The 19716-nt window shown below is 39.3% G+C and overlaps 1 protein-coding gene across 1 annotated transcript in view; it reads right to left on the bottom strand.

The window, feature by feature from the left end:
* Window positions 1-19716, bottom strand: part of LOC120523178 (unconventional myosin-VIIa) — a 197059-nt gene that overhangs the window by 10056 nt on the left and 167287 nt on the right. The window contains exons 41-46 of the mRNA XM_039744223.1: window positions 17726-17839; window positions 15653-15740; window positions 5633-5739; window positions 5333-5518; window positions 2741-2857; window positions 1358-1441 (exon numbers count right to left, since the gene is read on the bottom strand). Of these exons, the coding sequence (XP_039600157.1) occupies window positions 1358-1441; window positions 2741-2857; window positions 5333-5518; window positions 5633-5739; window positions 15653-15740; window positions 17726-17839 (696 nt within the window). The remainder of the gene's footprint in view (window positions 1-1357; window positions 1442-2740; window positions 2858-5332; window positions 5519-5632; window positions 5740-15652; window positions 15741-17725; window positions 17840-19716) is intronic.

Genomic DNA, 19716 nt, shown 5'->3' with positions numbered 1-19716 from the left:
CAGATGAAATTTAATGTCAGTAAATGTAAAGTATTACACATAGGAAGTAAAAATATTAGGTTTGAATACACAATGGTGCTCGGAAAATCGAATGTACACCTTATGAGAAGGATTTAGGAGTCATAGTGGACTCCAAGCTATCAACTTCCAGACAGTGTTCAGAAGCCATTAAGAAGGCTAACAGAATGTTAGGTTATATAGCACGATCTGTGGAGTACAAGTCCAAGGAGGTTATGCTCAACCTTTATAATGCACTGGTGAGGCCTCATCTTGAGTACTGTGTGCAGTTTTGGTCTCCAGGCTACAAAAGGACATAGCAGCACTAGAAAAGGTCCAGAGAAGAGCGACTAGGCTGATTCCAGGGCTACAGGGGTTGAATTATGAGGAAAGATTAAAAGAGCTGAGCCTTTACAGTTTAAGCAAAAGAAGATTAAGAGGTGACATGATTGAAGTGTTTAAAATTATGAAGGGAATTAGTACAGTGGATCGAGACTTGTATTTTAAAATGAGTTCATCAAGAACACGGGGACACAGTTGGAAACTTGTTAAGGGTAAATTTCGCACAAACATTAGGAAGTTTTTCTTTACACAAAGAACGATAGACACTTGGAATAAGACAGTAAGATGTTAGGGACTTTCAAAACTCGACTTGATGTTTTCTTGGAGGAAACAAGTGGATAAGACTGGCAAGCTTTGTTGGGCTGAATGGCCTGTTCTCGTCTAGAGTGTTCTAATGTTCTAAAGACACAGAGTGAATGAATATACAGATCCCATTCAGACGTGAGCCTTGAAGTGCACGCAAGACCCCGGAGCTGGGAGGCAGCATCACCAGCCACTGTGCCACCTTATAGTAAACTACCTGAGATAAAACACATGCTCACACTTTCTAGTCGTATATCCTAGATCTTACAATAATCTGGTAGTGTGAACATTGGTTTTCTAACTATAATCACATACTTGAATTATTCTTGAGATTATCATTTAGGCCAGACTACTCATTTGTTACAATACAGCAGTTTTTTAGATAATTGGACACAGTTGCCTATTGTTCAAAATGGAAATAAATCTGCTCTAAATTGAACAGATGACATAAACACCTAGATATCTAAAACTTTTCAGAGCAGAAATTAAAAAAATCACACTTACTTATTTTTTTTAAATGAAAGACTGGAAAAACAATAGTTTAGAATAAATCAAGGGGTTGATCATTGCCACTTACAAGTCATATATTTTCAGACTTTGCAATGAAAAAGGGCAGCTACTGCAGAACACAAATGACCAATACAAACATTAACATAATGATTCTCAGTTCATTCTTTGACAACTTAAGATGGGGCCAAATCTATCATTAACTCACCTTGCTCTTTGGATCTATCAGGCTAACTCCATGCTTGTTAATGGCTATCAGTAGTATCTCTGGAAAATTTGGCTCAGTTGTTTGCTGTGAATAAAAAAATCAGGAGAGATATGAATATCTGATGAAGATGTAGGGATTACTGAGTCATACAAAAAAAAATATTAGCGCAGCAGTCATTCACAGAGTAATTCAGAGAAGTTCAAAAAAGAAAGTATGATACACAACTGTGTGGTCCCATAGCCTGGAGGAGAAACTGCACAGTTTTCCATCATATCTACAGGCTAAGTGCAGGCACAATGAAGAATGTGAGACAAGCCTAATACAATAAGACACTGCCATCACACTTGGAGTATTGTACATTATGCACTTTGTGCTTTTTTTTTACAGATTATTGTCACCTGCGGTGGGCTGGCACCCTGCCCGAGGTTTGTTTCCTGCCTTGCGCCCTGTGTTGGCTGGCATTGGCTCCAGCAGACCCCTGTGACCCTGTAGTTAGGATATAGCGGGTTGGATAATGGATGGATGGATTATTGTCACTGTGGGTCAATGCTATTTTTCAGTAGAACATTCATCATTTATGTTGAGAAAAATCAACATTTATCTTTAAGGCAGGACATATTTATTTCAGTGTTATTTTCAGCTTGCTCAGCTGCTACTTTTCCTTACAGTTCAATCGAGCAGAAGTTAACTTCTCCTTACAGTATGTGCTCTAGACTCAGAGTTATTTTGGGTTGTTGACACTTGGCTAGCACGGAGCACTGCAAAGATTTTAATGTTGACATCTAGTTGGCACTTGCGCATGTAAGTTGAATTGAAACTATGTTTCAAGCTTGTTAATTCTCGATTTTAAAGCGAACACTTTAAAGCAAATACGTACTGTATAGTGTTTGTCTCCCCACTCATCTATGTTCCAAACCTGCTGTTTCCATTACAGAATTACAGAAAAATGGCAAGCTTAAGTACACCATGAGAAACTAGTGCAGGAAAGAGCCAAGACATTTTTAGAATCTGCTGATCCTTCATGGACTTGAAACCCTAATCCAACAGTAATGGTTACAACATAGTAATCAGCCTTTGTGGGGGGGAAGCATAAAGGCTTCAGATATACATTCAGTTTTATGGTTGATGTTGTAAATTCCCAAGATGACAGCAGTGAATAGTATTAGTGATGTAGATACAGTTCTTTCAAGTTCAAAGTGTTTGTTAAATGATCACCAGCAGAAGCGACCAGCAGTATTGTTTTCTAGGTTTTCGAGTCTGGTAAAAACATTTACACACATAGGCCTATAGTCTACAGTCAAATACCAAGTCCCTGTGGCCAGACATTGTATCTCTACTCCGTAAGGACTATTCTGAGATGAACTGAAACAAAGTCTGACTTACCTTAACTTCAAAGAAGGCAGAGCCGAAGGTAGGCCACTTGAAAATTATTTTTAGGAACATGAGCTTGGCCTCTTCCCTGGACTTTCCTGCTTGTTTGTTAAAATAAGCCACAATGGACTGGAATGACAAAAAAAAAATGAAGGTGAATCTGCATTACCAACTCACGCTAATACAAATGCTTAGTTCTGAGTGAACCCAGCCATTCTTCCAAGATGTGCACTTCCAGTACTCACAGTTCAATTTGGATTGCTCAAATTAAGAATCAGTTCAATCTTATTTGTCCCACTTTCTTCTACACTCATACATATTTATCAGAGAAAACACCAAAAGCATGTGCTGGGAACAAAACATGCAGCCTACAAATATGCAACAATATGACACTTCACTGCCTGTCACCAATGGCTTCAGTTTAATTGGACCCATTTATTGCCACTTACTGCATAGCTACAGCAGCTATGGGAGGTATTTTCTGAAAAAATGAACATGAAAATTATAAAACAAAAATGGAATCTCTCTTTTGCAATTTCATTTTCAAAGTCTGTGTGCAAGAATGCTGCAAAATTAAAACTAAAATGAAACAACCCTATTTGTAATTTCATTTTCAGCCTGAACAACAATGAAGCTGCAAAAATGAAAAGTACAATTTAAATAAACACTGGCACCACCTGCTGCTCATTGAATTTTGATTTTCCAATTTGCATTTTCATTTTCAAGTTCTCAACATGTAAATGGTGGGGGTCAATGGACGGGGACTGGCAATTTCACAGGGCTTTTAGGAGGCCCAGGCCCATCCTGGACCCCGTGATCATCAGAGGTGACTTTGTGCAGAGGGTACAGACCTACAAATACCTGGGAGTGCAGCTGGATGATAAATTGGACTGGACTGCCAATACTGATGCTCTGTGCAAGAGAGGACAGAGATGACTATACTTCTTTAGAATATTATTCTATAATATTGTTCTTTATCAGTATGCTGCTGCTGGAGTATGTGAATTTCCCCTTGGGATTAATAAAGTATCTATCTATCTATCTATCTATCTATCTATCTATCTATCTATCTATCTATCTATCTATCTATCTATCTATCTATCTATTCTATCTATCTATCTATCTATCTATCTATCTATCTATCTATCTATCTATCTATCCTCAATATTTTTGTCCTTTGTTCCTGTAGAGCCACTTTGATTGATAGAATACTTCCCACTTCGACTGTGTTTAATTCATGTGATTTTGATCTTTTCACCCCCATACTGTGAGCTTCACAGCAAAACTGTCTCACAAAATGCAAAGACCATGCATAATTGTAGTTCTGAAGAAATTGATGTGCAATTTAATTACAATATTTAACATGACAGAATTTAGCCTTTATTACATCATAGTTTACGTTTATTTACAATGAAGTTGACATGGGATGCGTGTATTTTTGTAGCATCATATTGTCCCATTGGCACTGAGTACCGTAATGGCAGTTCAGTAAATGAAAACAGAAAAGAAACCGGAACATCTGCATCTCCACTCCAGGAGGTTAGCCTGCTTGCTTACAGCTGACCAGCATTGAACATACCTACTGCGCCAAAAACAGCAGCACAGCACTTAACATCCCTGCTGTGCCATCTGACAACACGGCACTCCCCAACCCTGCTGATGTACCCTCAACACCAGCTGCATGACTGAAACAGGAGAGAAGACCAATATGTGCCCTGTTGCAAGGAGGTGGAAGTGGCCATTGACAACAGATTTGGAGGGATGGCTATGCAATGGAACATGGCAAGTTACATCAACTAGGGAGGAGTCAGCAAAAGACTGAGCTGCCATTGTATCACAAATAGCAAAAGCGCCTATAAAAATGGCAACTGCACAGTCTCACGGGCAGTGAACCCAGCCATTGGGGTACTTTGCGATGATGCTACACTACAATACTACAAAAATACAAAGCATACTGTTTTTCTTTAGTGTAAAGAAATTTAAATTATGACATAATAAAGACTAATTTCAGTCATGTTAAATATTGTAATTAAAAAGCACATTAATTACTTCAGAACTACAATTACAGTCTGTGTTGTCTTCGGATTTGTGAGACGGTTTTGCTGTGAAGCTTGCTGTAAGGGGGTGTAAAAAGGTCAAAATCATGTGAATTAAACACAGTCAAAGTGAGAAGTATTCTATCAATCAAAGTGGCTGTACAGCTATGAAGAACAAAGAATTGTGGGAAATCACCAAGCCCCACCCATTGACCCACACTATTTGCATGTTGAGAACGAAGTGGAAATGCGTTTTTTTTTCATCACTGTTGCTTCATTGCAGTTCAGGCTGAAAATGATATTGCAAATTTTATATTTCATTTTCATTTTCATTTTTGCAGCATATTTGCGCACAGACTTTGAAAACAAAATTGCACAACAGAGATAGCATTTTCGTTTAATAATTTTAATTTTCATACCCATACAGCAGCAAGAGTGACTTTCAGAATCAAGGAAGAGCAGTATCTGGAGCTTCACTGGTGAATGCCACTGGAGGTTGCTATTGCAGATGTTTGCCTTGCTGCTTTCTGATAATGCATCATGAGTGCTGTCACACAGGGCCACTCACCCTTTTCCAGTCATCAGGAGATAGCTGCCGAATCAGGTCCTGTGGCACAAGCTCCTTTAGCATTTTAGGAATGCTGGGGAAGTGGGACTTGTCATCTTCAAATCTGACTCTGTAAATCAGAGCACCTAGCTGGAAAACCTCTTCCCGTGAGCATTTGTGATAGCCACGAAGATATTTTGGAAGTTCCTGAGGACAACGTTATAAAAATCATAAAATAAATGAAGAAGAAGGCAAAAAACACAGTATTTATGTCCTTAGTATTTTTGACCAGAGACAACAAAATGGTTGTAGTGTACACACCTGGTAATAGTGAAAAATAGAATCTGCCATGGAGTCTTTGCCAGGAACTGTGTTTGTCCACAGTTTTTTCATGAAGAAGACTTGATATGTTAAAGAAGGCACTATACCTGTAAAGAATGAAATATCAAAAGCTTAGAACTAGCTAAGCATTATATCTGTGTCCGCATTGGTTTTCTCCAAGTACTCTGATTTTCCTATGAAACCTCAAAGACTTGTTAGTTTAATTGGGCACTGCAAACTGGCTCAGTCTTAGTGAGTGTGGGTATGTGCCCTGCAATGGACGTTCATCTATTTTGAGTCAATTAACGTTGAGCTATAGTATGGAACACCACAACACTAAAACTTGATTACATAAAATATGAATGGATGAAAACTGAACCTGAACATCCTCTAAAGCAGGGCTATTTAATTACGAATTCAGTTTGGCCAGATTTTCAAACTATAAAATTTAGCTGGGACGGACAATTTCAGGGGTCAGTAGGCAGGGGATAATAACAAATTTTAAACCAACACAATTTAATTTCATTTATTGAAAAACAAGTCATTTTTATTCATTGTTTCCCTTTTAAATTTGGTCACATCTGTCACAGGCACATCATAATAACAAAGCTATAACTGAAAAAAATCTGAGGTGCTAGCAATATGTTTTTTCCAATTTGAAATCTCAAAGTGCATAAAAACAAAATGATGCACAGTATTTAACAATAACATCTGTTCCCCTTTTGAAATAAAATAAACATGTTGCTTACATCTGAACCAGGCATATCTCAAAGTGCATAAAATCAAAAAAAGTGCACAGTATTAGTAAAAATATCTGTTTACCATTTGAAATAAATTACATATTTTGGTCATATATGGGTGACATGGTGGCACAGTGGCTAGCGCTGCTGCCTCGCAGTTAGGAGACCCGGGTTCTCTCCCTGGGTCCTCCCTGCGTGGAGTTTTCATGTTCTCCCCGTGTCTGCGTGGACATGCAGGTTAGGTGGATTGGTGATTCTAAATTGTCTCGTGTGTGTGTGCCTGTGTTGGCTGGGATTGGCTCCTGTAACCCTGTAGTTAAGATATAGCGGGTTGGATAATGGATGGTCATATACAGGGTGGGCCATTTATATGGCTACACCTTAATAAAATGGGAATGGTTGGTGATATTAACTTCCTGTTTGTGGCACATTAGTATATGTGAGGGGGGGAAACTTTTCAAGATGGGTGGTGACCATGGTGGCCATTTGGAAGTCGACCATTTTGGATCCAACTTTTGTTTTTTCAATAGGAAGAGGGTCATGTGACACATTAAACTTATTGGGAATTTCACAAGAAAAACAATGGTGTGCTTGGTTTTAACTTAACTTTATTATTTCATGAATTATTTACAAGTTTCTCTTTGTTTACAGCCATTGACATGTCGCAGAGGTTAACACGTGAGGAGCGGATAGAAATTGTGTTGATGTCTGGTGAACGCAGTAACCGGGTCATTGCAGCAGATTTCAATGCAAGACACCCTACGAGACCACCCATCTCCCATGCTACAGTTAGCAAACTGCTTGCTAAGTTTCGTGAAACTGGTTCAGTGTTGGATTTGCCAAAATGTGGACGCATGAAAACTGTCACTAATGAAGAAACATCAGTGGCTGTCCTAGCTTCATTCAGCAAGAGCCCACAGCGTAGCACTCACCGCATGTCACTGGAGAGTGGCATTAGTCGAACATCCCTTCGGCGGATATTAGCTACTCACAAATGGCACCCTTACAAACTCCAGCTACTGCAGCATCTCAACGAGGATGACCCAGATCGGTGCACTGAATTTGCAGAATGGGCAAAACAAAATTGGAACAGGACCCTCAGTTTACGCAGAAGATTTTGTTCAGTGATGAGGCAAACTTTTATGTGAATGGTTAAGTTAACAAACAAAACCACCGCTATTGGTCTGACACTAACCCACATTGGATAGATCCCTCCAAGACTGTTGGAACAAAAAATTGATGGTATGGTGTGGTATATGGGGTACAAAGATAGTGGGGCCATTCTTCATCAATGGAAACCTCAAGGCCACTGGATATGTGAAATTGCTACATGATGATGTGTTTCCCTCTTTATGCACTGAAGCTGGCACGTTCCTGAGTTTTTCCAGCAAGATGGTGCACCACCACATTATGGGTGTCAGGTCCGAGCAATCCTAGATGAACAGTTTCCTGGAAAGTGGATTGGTCGTCGTGGGCCAGTTGAATGGCCCCCAAGGTCTCCCGATCTGACCCCTTAGACGTTTATCTTTGGGGTCATCTGAAGGCAATTGTCTATGCTGTGAAGATACGAGATGTGCAGCACCTGAAACTACGGATACTGGAAGCCTGTGCTAGCATTTCTCCTGCGGTGTTGCTATCAGTGTGTGAAGAGTGGGAGAAGAGGGTTGCATTGACAATCCAACACAATGGGCAGCACATTGAACACATTTTATAAGTGGTCAGAAACTTGTAAATAACTCATGAAAGAATAAAGTTATGTTAAAAGCAAGCACACCATTGTTTTTCTTGTGAAATTTCTAATAGGTTTGATGTGTCACATGACCCTCTTCCTATTGAAAAAACAAAAGTTGGATCCAAAATGGCCGACTTCCAAATGGCCACCATGGTCATCACCCATCTTGAAAAGTTTCCCCCCTCACATACACTAATGTGCCACAAACAGTTAATATCACCAACCATTCTAATTTTATTAAGGTGTATCCATATAAATGGCCCACCCCGTATGACTGAGGCATATCACAAAGTGTATTTAACAGAATAATAAAAACCTATTAATGATATCAAAGCTATGAGTGCACAAACCCTTAAGAAGTGATAACAGTAACTAACACACATGAATACGTCTGCTGTGCACTGAGGGAACATAAGTTCATTTGAAATCACCAAATGTGTGATTAGCTGTGCCTTTTTTGTAAACATAAAGGTGGCGGTACACATACATTGTGTCTGAATCAATTCTGAGGTACTGTGAAGGTGTATAGAGGCAGAGAGTCCCATGTTTTGTTTATTTGGTGAAAAAATATAACATTTTATATTTGAAACTGACAAATCATCAAGTATTATAAAAATAACATTTCTTTACATTTAAATAGCACTTTACTCACTAATCAGATCAATCTGCCCCGGGACATAAAGCAATGATCTCCTTATTGTGAGGCAGCGGCACTACTACAGGTATTTAATCACCTGCATACTGTAGGTGCTCTTTACTGCATAATACTGTGCTTGATAGTTTAAAATTACAAACACAGAATTTCCAAAATCGAAGAATATTAACTTTAGGTTAATGACGAGTTCTGCATTCCACAAATAAATTGTTATGTAGTTCCACAAAGCAATTAGTTTTTAATTTGAATTAGTTTTAAAGAAATTTCCAAACTATTTGCATGTGTTCATCAAATGCAGTCTTTCTAATTTGTTCGTATCAATGGCTGATCAATGTCCTCATAACAGCCATGAATCCGCAGGATCGAAGTGTGTGAGTGGAGGGCCAACCAATCGTATGAAAAGAAGTGTGGAGACAGTGCTTGTCAGTAATGAAGGAGCGATTTGATTAATTTGTAAAAACCCACGACTAAGACTAAGACGCAGCACAGAACTGATTACAGAATCATTTACTAAGTAGTCAATGCCACGACCAGGCATTGTGGCCAAGATTTCTATCGTCAAAAAAAAAAAAATATCTACTGCCACTTTTAGACACACAACAACAGGCTGCATTGTGGGTTGAATGCTGCTAGGCTACATGGAGTGTTACATTCATGGTCTGTACTGTAGGAATGTATGTAGGAAATTCTTAAGGCTCGAGAAATGTGTTTTTCTTGGTTTTTCACTGCGTTTCTGGTGGAGCCACAGGCTGGGCCATGAGCGGTTGCTTCTGAGCCTTATGTGGCCTGCAGGCCGCCATATAAATAGACCTGCTCTAAAGAAAGAAAGCATTACAGAGATGGCTCTGTATTTTTTCAACACATTTCAGCCCTGGCAGATTATTACAAATCAACCAATCGCTGGGTTTTCACTTATTTTTACTTAGTATGACTGTACTTATGAAATACTGGTAAGTAACAATGAACCTGCCTGTGAAAGTACCTTACCTTTTAGTTACACACATTATATTTATGCTTGTCAAGTTTTTCTGGAATTAATATGGTCCGGAGGTGGAGTACTGGATGGCTTACAGTAGTTCACATGTCCAATTTTATTTAATTTATTTAAATATATCAATTTTCTGTTACACTATTAATAATGCACACCCATATCTTCCAACCATGTTAGCACTCCTCAAACACTGAACTCCAAAGAGTTGGAATAAAGGGCCCCCAAACCCATTTAAACTATGTTATTAGTGAACAGCACACAGCATGTTAGACGTGTCAAAGAAGCAAAGCATCCTCTGCCTGACTTTGTATTTTCCATTTGAAGAAATTTCTGGTACCGTCAAATTAAGCAAAAATAGTGCATATATTGACATAGGACTAATGACCTTTCCAGCCAAGAAATTTTCATAATTACTGAGCATCTGAGTGGTCAGATCTTGTGTCCATTTTAGAAATAAAATGATATGATTGGTGATTAAACATAGGGCATTGTGTGTGCAGACACAGCTGTCAGGGGTTTTAGATTTGTACATACATACAAAAACAATGGCATACATACAAGCACTGAGGTTTGCACATTCTGTCTCTGCCTATACGGACTTTTTCTTGGCACTCGGTTTTCTTCACATGTTCCATAAACGTGCATTAAGTATCTATAATGTGAATTTCAGAGATGGCTTGATATAAAAGTCAACACAAGCTTGCTTCTATCTGGAGCAGATGGCAAACAATACACACTGTGCTGCTTATTTTTTCAACATTTAAAAATGAGCAATTAACAATAGCAGAACACTTACTTGATACTCTCATTTTTGAAAATTTGATTTGAATATTGCAATAGACTGAAAAATTTGTGGCAGCCTGTTCTTGTCAAAGTCCACACATAAAATGGATTTATTTTGCTGCATTGCATAAATAAGTGTATATATAAAATGAAAGACGTGAATAATCAAAGTAATATATTTTTAGCAAATGCAGAGTACATTTTCCACCAGTCACTCCTCCTAGTGTTACACTCACACGCTTTTACCGTCCCAGGTTAGTAGTCAGAAGTCCTCAGGAGCCTGCTGTACTGTGGTGTAGAGGATTGAGCTCCTGTTGTGTGTACTTACGAAGCTAAACGTTCCTCATTCTCCCATGTGTCCCAAGAAATACAGTTCTTGTCCTCAATGATTAATGGCAACTTTTCTAATATTTGCTTGCTGAGAATATTAAAGCTTTAACATTTTTGATAATTTGCCTACTATACATTTCATCAGTGTAAACAGGTGCAAATATTTTGTTCTCTTTTTGAAACTTTTAATAAAAATATTGTTCCTCCCACTTAATCCAAATTTTATGAGATCTGTTTTGGCAGTAATCTTTGTTAAGGAAATCTTATGTATACAGTGGTACCTTGAGATATGAGTGCCCCAACGTACGAGTTTTTTGAGATACGAGCCATCAAAGAGCTTGTCCCCACACATTCCGAGAAACTGACGACAGAGGAGTTGACGGAACTATAGATGCAGCAACATACAGAGGTTCTGCAGGAGATCGGTACTGCGGTGGAGGTTATCTCTTAAAGTTAGATAAAGGAAGTGTTTGCAATGTGGGAAAAAGTTTCACACTTTACAGAAAAGAAACACCCTGAAAAAGTTGCCACTGATCGTGCACCAGCGCTATTTATGACACTTGCCTAACACTTGACTTTATTGAAAAGAAAAAAGTTGCAACTGATCACGTAGTGGCGCTATTTAATGACACTTGCCTAACTCATTTCAGAAACATTCTAAAGGGGAGGACTAAACAAAGCTTCTTGGACAGGTTTCCATTGAAACACGCTGCGAATGAAAGTGACAAAAGCGTGGCAAAAAAAAAAAAAAAAACTAGTGAAGAAGAAAATTAAATTAAGCAAAAGTGAAGTAAAAGAAAAAAAACATTACAATATGCTAATCAGCTTCACCAACATCTGTTTATTTCTTTAGATTCTCTTTTATGTATTAGGTTTTATTTTGTTTGTATACAATACAGTAATCCCTCGCTACTTCGCGGTTCACTTTTCGCAGGTTTTTAAATATAGTAGTAGTATTTCCTAGTCTAAGAACAACAAAACAAGTTCGGTGACTAAGTGCGTTGTAACGAGGGCTGTGATTGGTACATGGGAGGGAGATGACAAATCACAGCTTCTCGCTTTCTAATCGGGCCCGTGATTGGTGCTTTGACTGATGCCCAGATCCCACAGCACCTCCCCTTGTCTCTCTGTCGCGGCCATTTCACTTCAAGCTTTCGCCGAGCGGTTTACTTTACACTGTACTGTGTGTGATTTTTTTGTGGTTTCTTTGTGTTGAACTTTGCTTCAATTTTCACCCCCTGCAATGGCTCCCAAACGTGCTCCTTCTTCCAAGGCCTGTGCTGAGCCTAAACGCCAACGAAGAATGGTGGCGATCGCTGAGAAGGTGAAACTTCTGGATATGTTGAAGGAAGGGAGAACGTTCGCCAGCTGTGGCTGCAGACTGGCTAAGGATCTGCAAGAGCGGTCACAGGAATGGGACAACAATATGGTTCGATTGGTCCAATTTTGCAACAAGGTCAACGACGTCATGACCACCTACAAGCTACTCTTCGACCGGAAAAAGAAGCAGCGGCAGCAACTGCTGATCACAATGTTTTTGCAGCCTCGCAAAAAAGAGCCAGTTCCTACTAATACTACAGATACACCTTCGGAAACTGTGGAAGAGGTGCCCCAGGAAATGGCACCGCCATCTGAAGAGACGTAAAATACAGTCATCGGCTGCACAGTAAAAGTCATCATCACCTTCATCGTCATTATATTTACTGCACAGCATATTCATCACCATCATCACGTCATATATAGGTACCTCCATCCATCCATTTTCTAACCCGCTGAATCCGAATACAGGGTCACGGGGGTCTGCTGGAGCCAATCCCAGCCAACACAGGGCGCAAGGCAGGAACCAATCCTGGGCAGGGTGCCAACCCACCGCAGGACACACACAAACACACCAAGCACACACTAGGGCCAATTTAGAATCGCCAATCCACCTAACCTGCATGTCTTTGGATTGTGGGAGGAAACCGGAGCGCCTGGAGGAAACCCACGCAAACACGGGGAGAACGTGCAAACTCCACGCAGGGAGGACCCAGGAAGCGAACCCGGGTCTCCTAACTGTGAGGCAGCAGCGCTACCACTGCGCCACCGTGCCGCCCTATATAGGTACCTGTACTTCGCTATACAGTAACTGTAAACTTATCTACCGATTTCATATTGCTTAACAGTTGTCCCTGTTATTAATAGAGTAAAGGGTGGGTTGTAAACAGTATAGGGAGGGTTTAAAAAGTCCAAATACATGTTAAATAATTAAATAAATATGGTGTCCCTGCTTTGCGGAAATTCAGTTATTGCGGCCGGCCTTGGAACCTATCTCCCGCGATAAATGAGGGATTACTGTATTTGTTCATTAGAAATACATTTTTCTTATGTTGAAAACATTTCATAAAAAATTGGGGTGGTTTTTTGGGGGCTGGCACAAATTAATCTCATTTCAATTAATTTCAATGGGAAAAACTGATTTGAGATACAAGCATTTTGACTTACGAGCCCAGTCAGGGAACGAATTAAACTCGTATCTCAAGGTATCACTGTATTTTCAGGATTTCTTCTGAAAGCATGTCATCTAAACAAGTGGGAGTTTATTCAAGTTCTGTGGTGATCCCACAAAACATTTCAAAATACCTCAGTTCCGTTTGCCATCTCAAAGCAAAACAGTCTAAATATATACCAGATAATGGACATTGTATCCTTATTAGACGTAATACCTATATTAGATGGAGGGGTTACATTCTCTTTTAACAGAAGCTTACGAGTTCCTGTCATTTGCTGGGCTTCTCGACTTCTTGTTCCTTAAAGCACATTTTTTCCAGGCTACACAAATCTCTCTCACTTTTACTGGTGTGCCTGCCTATTGCTGCTATATGGGCCAGCAGAAACCATGATCAAAATGGGAGAAGTTCAGCTTCCCTGAAAGGGTCATTTGTGAAATTTTGGGAAAGTCTATATTATTATTTTTATAGTCACTTTACAATATTTAAAATTTTTTTAAATAAATATAATTTCTAAATAAAGGTATCATTTAGTAGGTTTCATTACCGTTTAAGTTACCCAGTGCAAATATTGGGCATCAGGCTGACACAGGGCTGGAACAAAGTCTTTATGTATGACTTTGAGGTCCAATATATTTGGTCTATAGAGAAAGAAGCAAAGCCACGTTTGATAATCTTTATTATCAGTTTTCTCTATCGTTCAACATTGGCATTGTCAAGAATAATAACTTTTGCTAAACAGCCAAAAATAAACAAACTATTAATGTTACACCAGAGAATGCCGCTAGCACTAGCTCACCAGACCTTGTTTTAGGAATTGATAATTTGCCATTTGAGTCTACCTGGCAGAAAATGTGTACTGGAAAATGTGAGCTTTGCAGAGGAACAAGCAAATATTATTGTGGTCCCAGACAGCACTAAAGAACTCACTCATTACAAGGTAGCATTTCTGAAAAAAACAATACCCCCATAATGCATTACTGTTCATCAAAACTGGACACATCAGGACCACAAGGACACAGAATTACAGTAAATACCAAATCGCATAAAATGATACTGGAAAAAAATGGTAAGTACAGTGATAGTATATTGCATAAAAGAGCAATTGAGATCACAGAGATGAACTAAAAATGGTTTAAAGGAGCTTGAAATTAATAATAATGTGCTTAAAAGAATGCTGGCTACGTTCATACCTGGCCTATACTTTCTTACCTTACATTTTTTTTCTTCAACCTTTTCCCACCCTGCCAAACCACTAAATGCTCTGGTTGAGCTCCGCCGAATGCCACAAGATAATTCACATCGCGTGCTGAAAATATACTGTGAGTGCTAATAGTGATCCCTGCAAGTTAGAGTGCTCCTGGCTTAATAATGATATTCTCCCAAGTTTTATGGTTTTCTGTCATTTCAAATCCAAAGTTCAGCTGGTTAAATTATGAAAGAAAAATGTCGGTATTAAAGCAAGAGCATTTTATTTTCCTGGTCATTTTAAAAATTTGTTTTACTAGCTTTTTGTGAATTCATACCTTTTTGCTATGATATGGGGCATCCCTAGACACACAATAAGTGATATCACCATAGGTGGATATTTAACAAGTAGGGCTGTGTATTAAGTAGTGTTCGAACTTTGTGCAAATAATGCATGGCACAATTCTACCTTTAAAGGTACTCTCCTGCAGTCTCTAGCAATTCTCTGAACCTCACAAATTTCATCAATTACATTTTATTCAATTTGACAGTTCAATTGTGCAAGAATCTTTAGAGTTTATAAATCATTACAAGCAAATTTACCTTTTATAAAAAAAAACTGTAATTGACACAGAATCTGGGAAAATAAAATTAAATAAACACATCTGTATCAGAAACTTAAATAGAAGGAGTGCATCCAAACAAAAAAAACTTTAGAATCTGCAATTGAATCAAATGGGTCACCTATTCGGGTGCAGTGGTAGCACATGCTGGTGCAGTGGGTAGCGCTGTTGCCTCGCATTTAGGAGACCCGGGTTCGCTTCCCGGGTCCTCCCTGCATGGAGTCTGCTTGTTCTCCCTGTGTCTGTGTGGGTTTCCTCCCACAGTCCAAAGACATGCAGGCCAGGTGCATTGGCGATCCTAAATTTTCCCTAGTGTGTGCCCTGCGGTAGGTTGGCATCCTGCCCGGGGTTTGTTTCCTGCCTTGTGCCCTGTGCTGGCTGGGATTGGCTCCAGCAGACCCTCATGACCCTATGTTAGGATATAGCGGGTTGGATAATGGATGGGTCACCTATTCAGAATCTTCAACACAATTGGCAGATTCCACTTACCATCTTTTACTGGTCTGGCTTTCTTGATCCAATCTGTGAGGTGCCTGACAAAGTCAAAGAAGAAGTCTCCTTCAGGAACGCTGATTACCTGCAGTACAATAAGAGACCAGTATAGTCATAAGAAACATTCTGGATTTGCCATTGCCTTTTCAATTTAATATATACACTCTCACATAATCACCATCATCATTATTTCTTTAATATTGGACAATTTAAAGACTTCCAGCTGTTAATTCATTTCCTGAACTGCCTAATCCCAATTTTCAGGTCACGGTAGCAACGAGTACAAGACAGGAGTAAGCAGTATTCAGTGTTCATTCTCTTCCAAATGTTGTAGTGGAAAAATATTAGAAAATATATAATACAAATTATTTTTTAACTATATTTTTTAATATAATAAGAAATCTGAACATCAACAACAGTTGTCTTGCAGTCCTTCTGTATCTTGTGTGACCATTTCTTGTTACCACCACTGCTTGGCCTCTCTTGTGTACACAACCAATGACCCTCTGAATGTGCAGTTGTGGGATGTTAGCACATTTCATCAAAGGGTCTGATTGAGTTGCAGGTGATTGGTTAGACGTGATCCATCCATCCCAAAGATACTTTATTGGGTAACGGGAAGGAGAGAAGGCAGGCCAAGGCAGCACCTGTACTTCAGCATCTTTAAGACAGCTTTGAACACAGTAGCTGTGTGTAGCTTTGCATTGTCTAGCTGTTGGGTCAGGCTGTGTACTGTATAGGGTGTTCTGGCAGATGGCCTTGGTCTTAGGCCAGAAACATGGAGCCTGTTTCTCACTGTCCTGTAACTGATGCAGCTGATGTGTCTGTCAGCAATTTCAACAGCAGTATTCGTAGGAAACCGGAAAGGATTTCACAGATAGACCAGAGTAGTGTGTTGGTCCTGCTCTGGTGTTGTCACCCAAGCGCAATCGGGACTCAGACAGTCATCTCTGTTGTTACCTGCTGAAGTCTCACCTGCGGTCAGGAAATAGCAGAGCACTTTACTTTATAGTCTCTGGAAATGCTGGCACATTCTTTGCTTGTTTGCATCATGCAAATGGCCATCTTTTTTCATTGTGAATCCCCTCAAGATGTTATGGGATACACAGAACACTAAGTGTGGCCCTTGTCTTGCTGTGACCTAGGCTTTTAATCAAGGGCTTTTAAAAGGTGACCTGATCAGGTTTTGTTTTGCCTAAACCTTATTTGGCATAAATGGACCTCATGACAGTGATAGCGAGCAAGGCTTCACTGTACAAGTTGTACTTCTCTTTCAGAAGACCAAAATACATTGACAACTGTATGTTGTGAAAGCACATAACCTGTGACTTTAACTTTTTCAACCCCAGAAGTATTTTCTTTTTTTCAACAGTATGTATTCATAGAAAATAAATTGCTTTTGTCTGTGTGCAGTAATGCTAAATATTATTTATAATATATATTATTCATTTACTGTGATGGGCTGGCGCCCTGTCCGGGGTTTGTTTCCTGCCTTGTGCCCCGTGTTGGCTGGGATTGGCTCCAGCAGACCCCCGTGACCCTGTAGTTAGGATATAGAGGGTTGGATAATAGATGGATGGATTATTAATTTATTTCCTGAGGCTGCTTAGTCCAATTCAGGATTATAAATGTTATTGTTATACATATTGAAATGCTAATTGCTACTGTCAAGAGGTTTTGACAGTAAATATATATGTACATGTTGTTTGTATCAGGTTATAGTTATTGTGTTTAAAAAGTGAATTTGTGACATCATACTGAAGTATATCAAAGGGACAGATAGACTTGTGTAGTCTGTGAAAAGCTTGTGTGCACAAAGGCTAAGGGCTTCTACGTTTATACAGTTAAAGAAGATCCAATAAAAAATTATTTAGTAAGCAATTCAAATCAAACTGATTCTTGTTTCTTTCTAAAATAAAAATAAAAATTCAGAGAGGCAAGGTTTGCTTTTAACAAAATAACAACAATTGGAGTAAGTAGATTTAAAACTAAGTTCTTTGCATCCTCGGCCTAACCTTTCAATCCTTAATAAATGATCTATTTCAAAAAGTTACCTTTGGTGTCTCCTACCTTATCAGAAATCTTCACAAACAAGCTAAAGCCATCTGATGACTTCAGTAGCAATCTCCCTGAAATATTCTGACAGAAGTCCTTGGCTTTGGTACTTGACTCCACTTCAAATGCCTGAGGTAACAAAATGGGAGAAAATGCCATGTAATTGTATTCAAGGTTTTGCTGTTCTTAAACTCCTGCTCAAAACGACATAAAGGAGATGACACGTCTTCTATATATCAATTTTCTGATACGATATATTTTAGCCTAGATCAGGGGTCCTCAATCCCAGTCCTGGAGAGCCGCAGTGGCTGCAGGTTTTTGTTCTGACCTGGTCGTTTAATTAGAAAGCAATTCTTGCCAATAAAGCACTAACAAGCAATGAAATTAAATTAACTCTGCTATGTCAGGTCATTCTCATATCCTAGATTTTCTTTCCCTTTCTATCATGCAAATGATTTGAAGGCTAAAATGGACGAGTAATTCTCAGTTCTTCACTTTTTTCTCTTCATTTTTCTTCCAAGTATTTAATTAAACCCAACAGTGCAGATAAATACACACAGGTGTAAATGTAAATAAGCTAAATGGAGAAATGCTGCTCTCTCTTGTCATTTGCATATTATTGATAATAAGGAGCAATTAAAATAGCTGTTTAAGACAAAATTAAGCAATAAGGGCTCAAAATCACTAAAGTGAAGCAGAAGTGTTACTTTAGCAATAAGTGCTTTTTTATTAAGCAACTGGGTTGGAGCAAAAACCTGCAGCCACTGCGGCTCTCCAGGACCGTGATTGAGGACCCCTGACCTAGATCAGAATGAGAAAACAGGTCTGTCTAACAATTCGAGTGAAAGAGGTGAACTACTTGGAGCTGCACAGTAAGTCAGTGGTAGGTTTTGTACTTGCAACTGTTCCAAGTCTATCTATTTAGCTCCCAGGCTACATGTTCCTGGTAATAAATCCATTAATTCAGTTTATAGTGCCAAGAACACTAAGTAAGTTCTCCTGTTATTCCTCATTTGCTTAGGTGGTAATGACTTAACTTCTTTTCTGTCTCTCGTTGATACCAATTTGTCTTCAGTGATGAGTCTTGTTCATTTTAGACAAGTAGTGAGTTATATCTAATCTGCAGAAAGTGCTCTACTAGAAACAATTGTCAAAAGATTTAAAGTATATCAGTAACGGTCAGTGTTATGGAAACTGTATGTGGGCGAGTATCTGCAGCTGGCGGGTGAATTTTAAATAATTGCCGCTCTTACGTCTTTGTGTGGGGGCATGGTAGCGTGGTGAGAGCGGCTCCCGTGTGTGATGCGGGAACGGACAGATCTGCACTCAGTGCACTCGTGCAGGATCACCCGCAACCCCAATTGGTGCCGGGAGCTGCTGACTGCTGCAGCTGTCCCACATCCCTGGTTTAAAAGGGAAGCGTGAGTGTTAGGGGGAAAAGATAACAAGAGAAAAAAAGAAGGTCAAATAAAGGAAGAAGAAAGGCAGGTGTGAGAGAGAGTCAGTGAGAGGAAAGAAAGCAGACGGACGGGAATGGAGCCACAGAGAGGAGTGTGTGTGGCCAGGGCTTAGGAGGGGACTGTGGTGGTCTGCGTTTGCTGGTGGACTTCTCCTAAGTCTGCAAGGTCTGGAAAAGGACAATACTAGGGGAAGTCAGTATTAAAGGGGCACAGAGGTTCCAAGCTTTTTAAAGACAGTTTCCTGTGTATGTTTTAACTTCATTTTAATGGACTTTTAACCACCATCAATTCACTTTTTATTAAATTATATATAGAACTTTGCACTGCACCTTTTAGACACTTTTGTTTGGTTGACTTTTAATAAAATTACTAGAGCACTTTTTACACCTTCCCCTTGTTTTGTTTGTATCGGACAAGCTCATCACAGCCATTACTATCGACATTCTCGGGTTTAAGAGGCTCCCGAGATCAACTGGCAGTGTGGAGCCAACCTGTGCCATCACACTGTAGCTTATTACAGATGATGACAGCTGGTTATTACTGTGA

Source organism: Polypterus senegalus, chromosome 2, assembly GCF_016835505.1.
Source record: "Polypterus senegalus isolate Bchr_013 chromosome 2, ASM1683550v1, whole genome shotgun sequence".
NCBI lineage: Eukaryota > Metazoa > Chordata > Cladistia > Polypteriformes > Polypteridae > Polypterus > Polypterus senegalus.
Note: the sequence above shows the minus strand (reverse complement) of the source record. Positions and strands in the feature narration are given on the sequence as shown.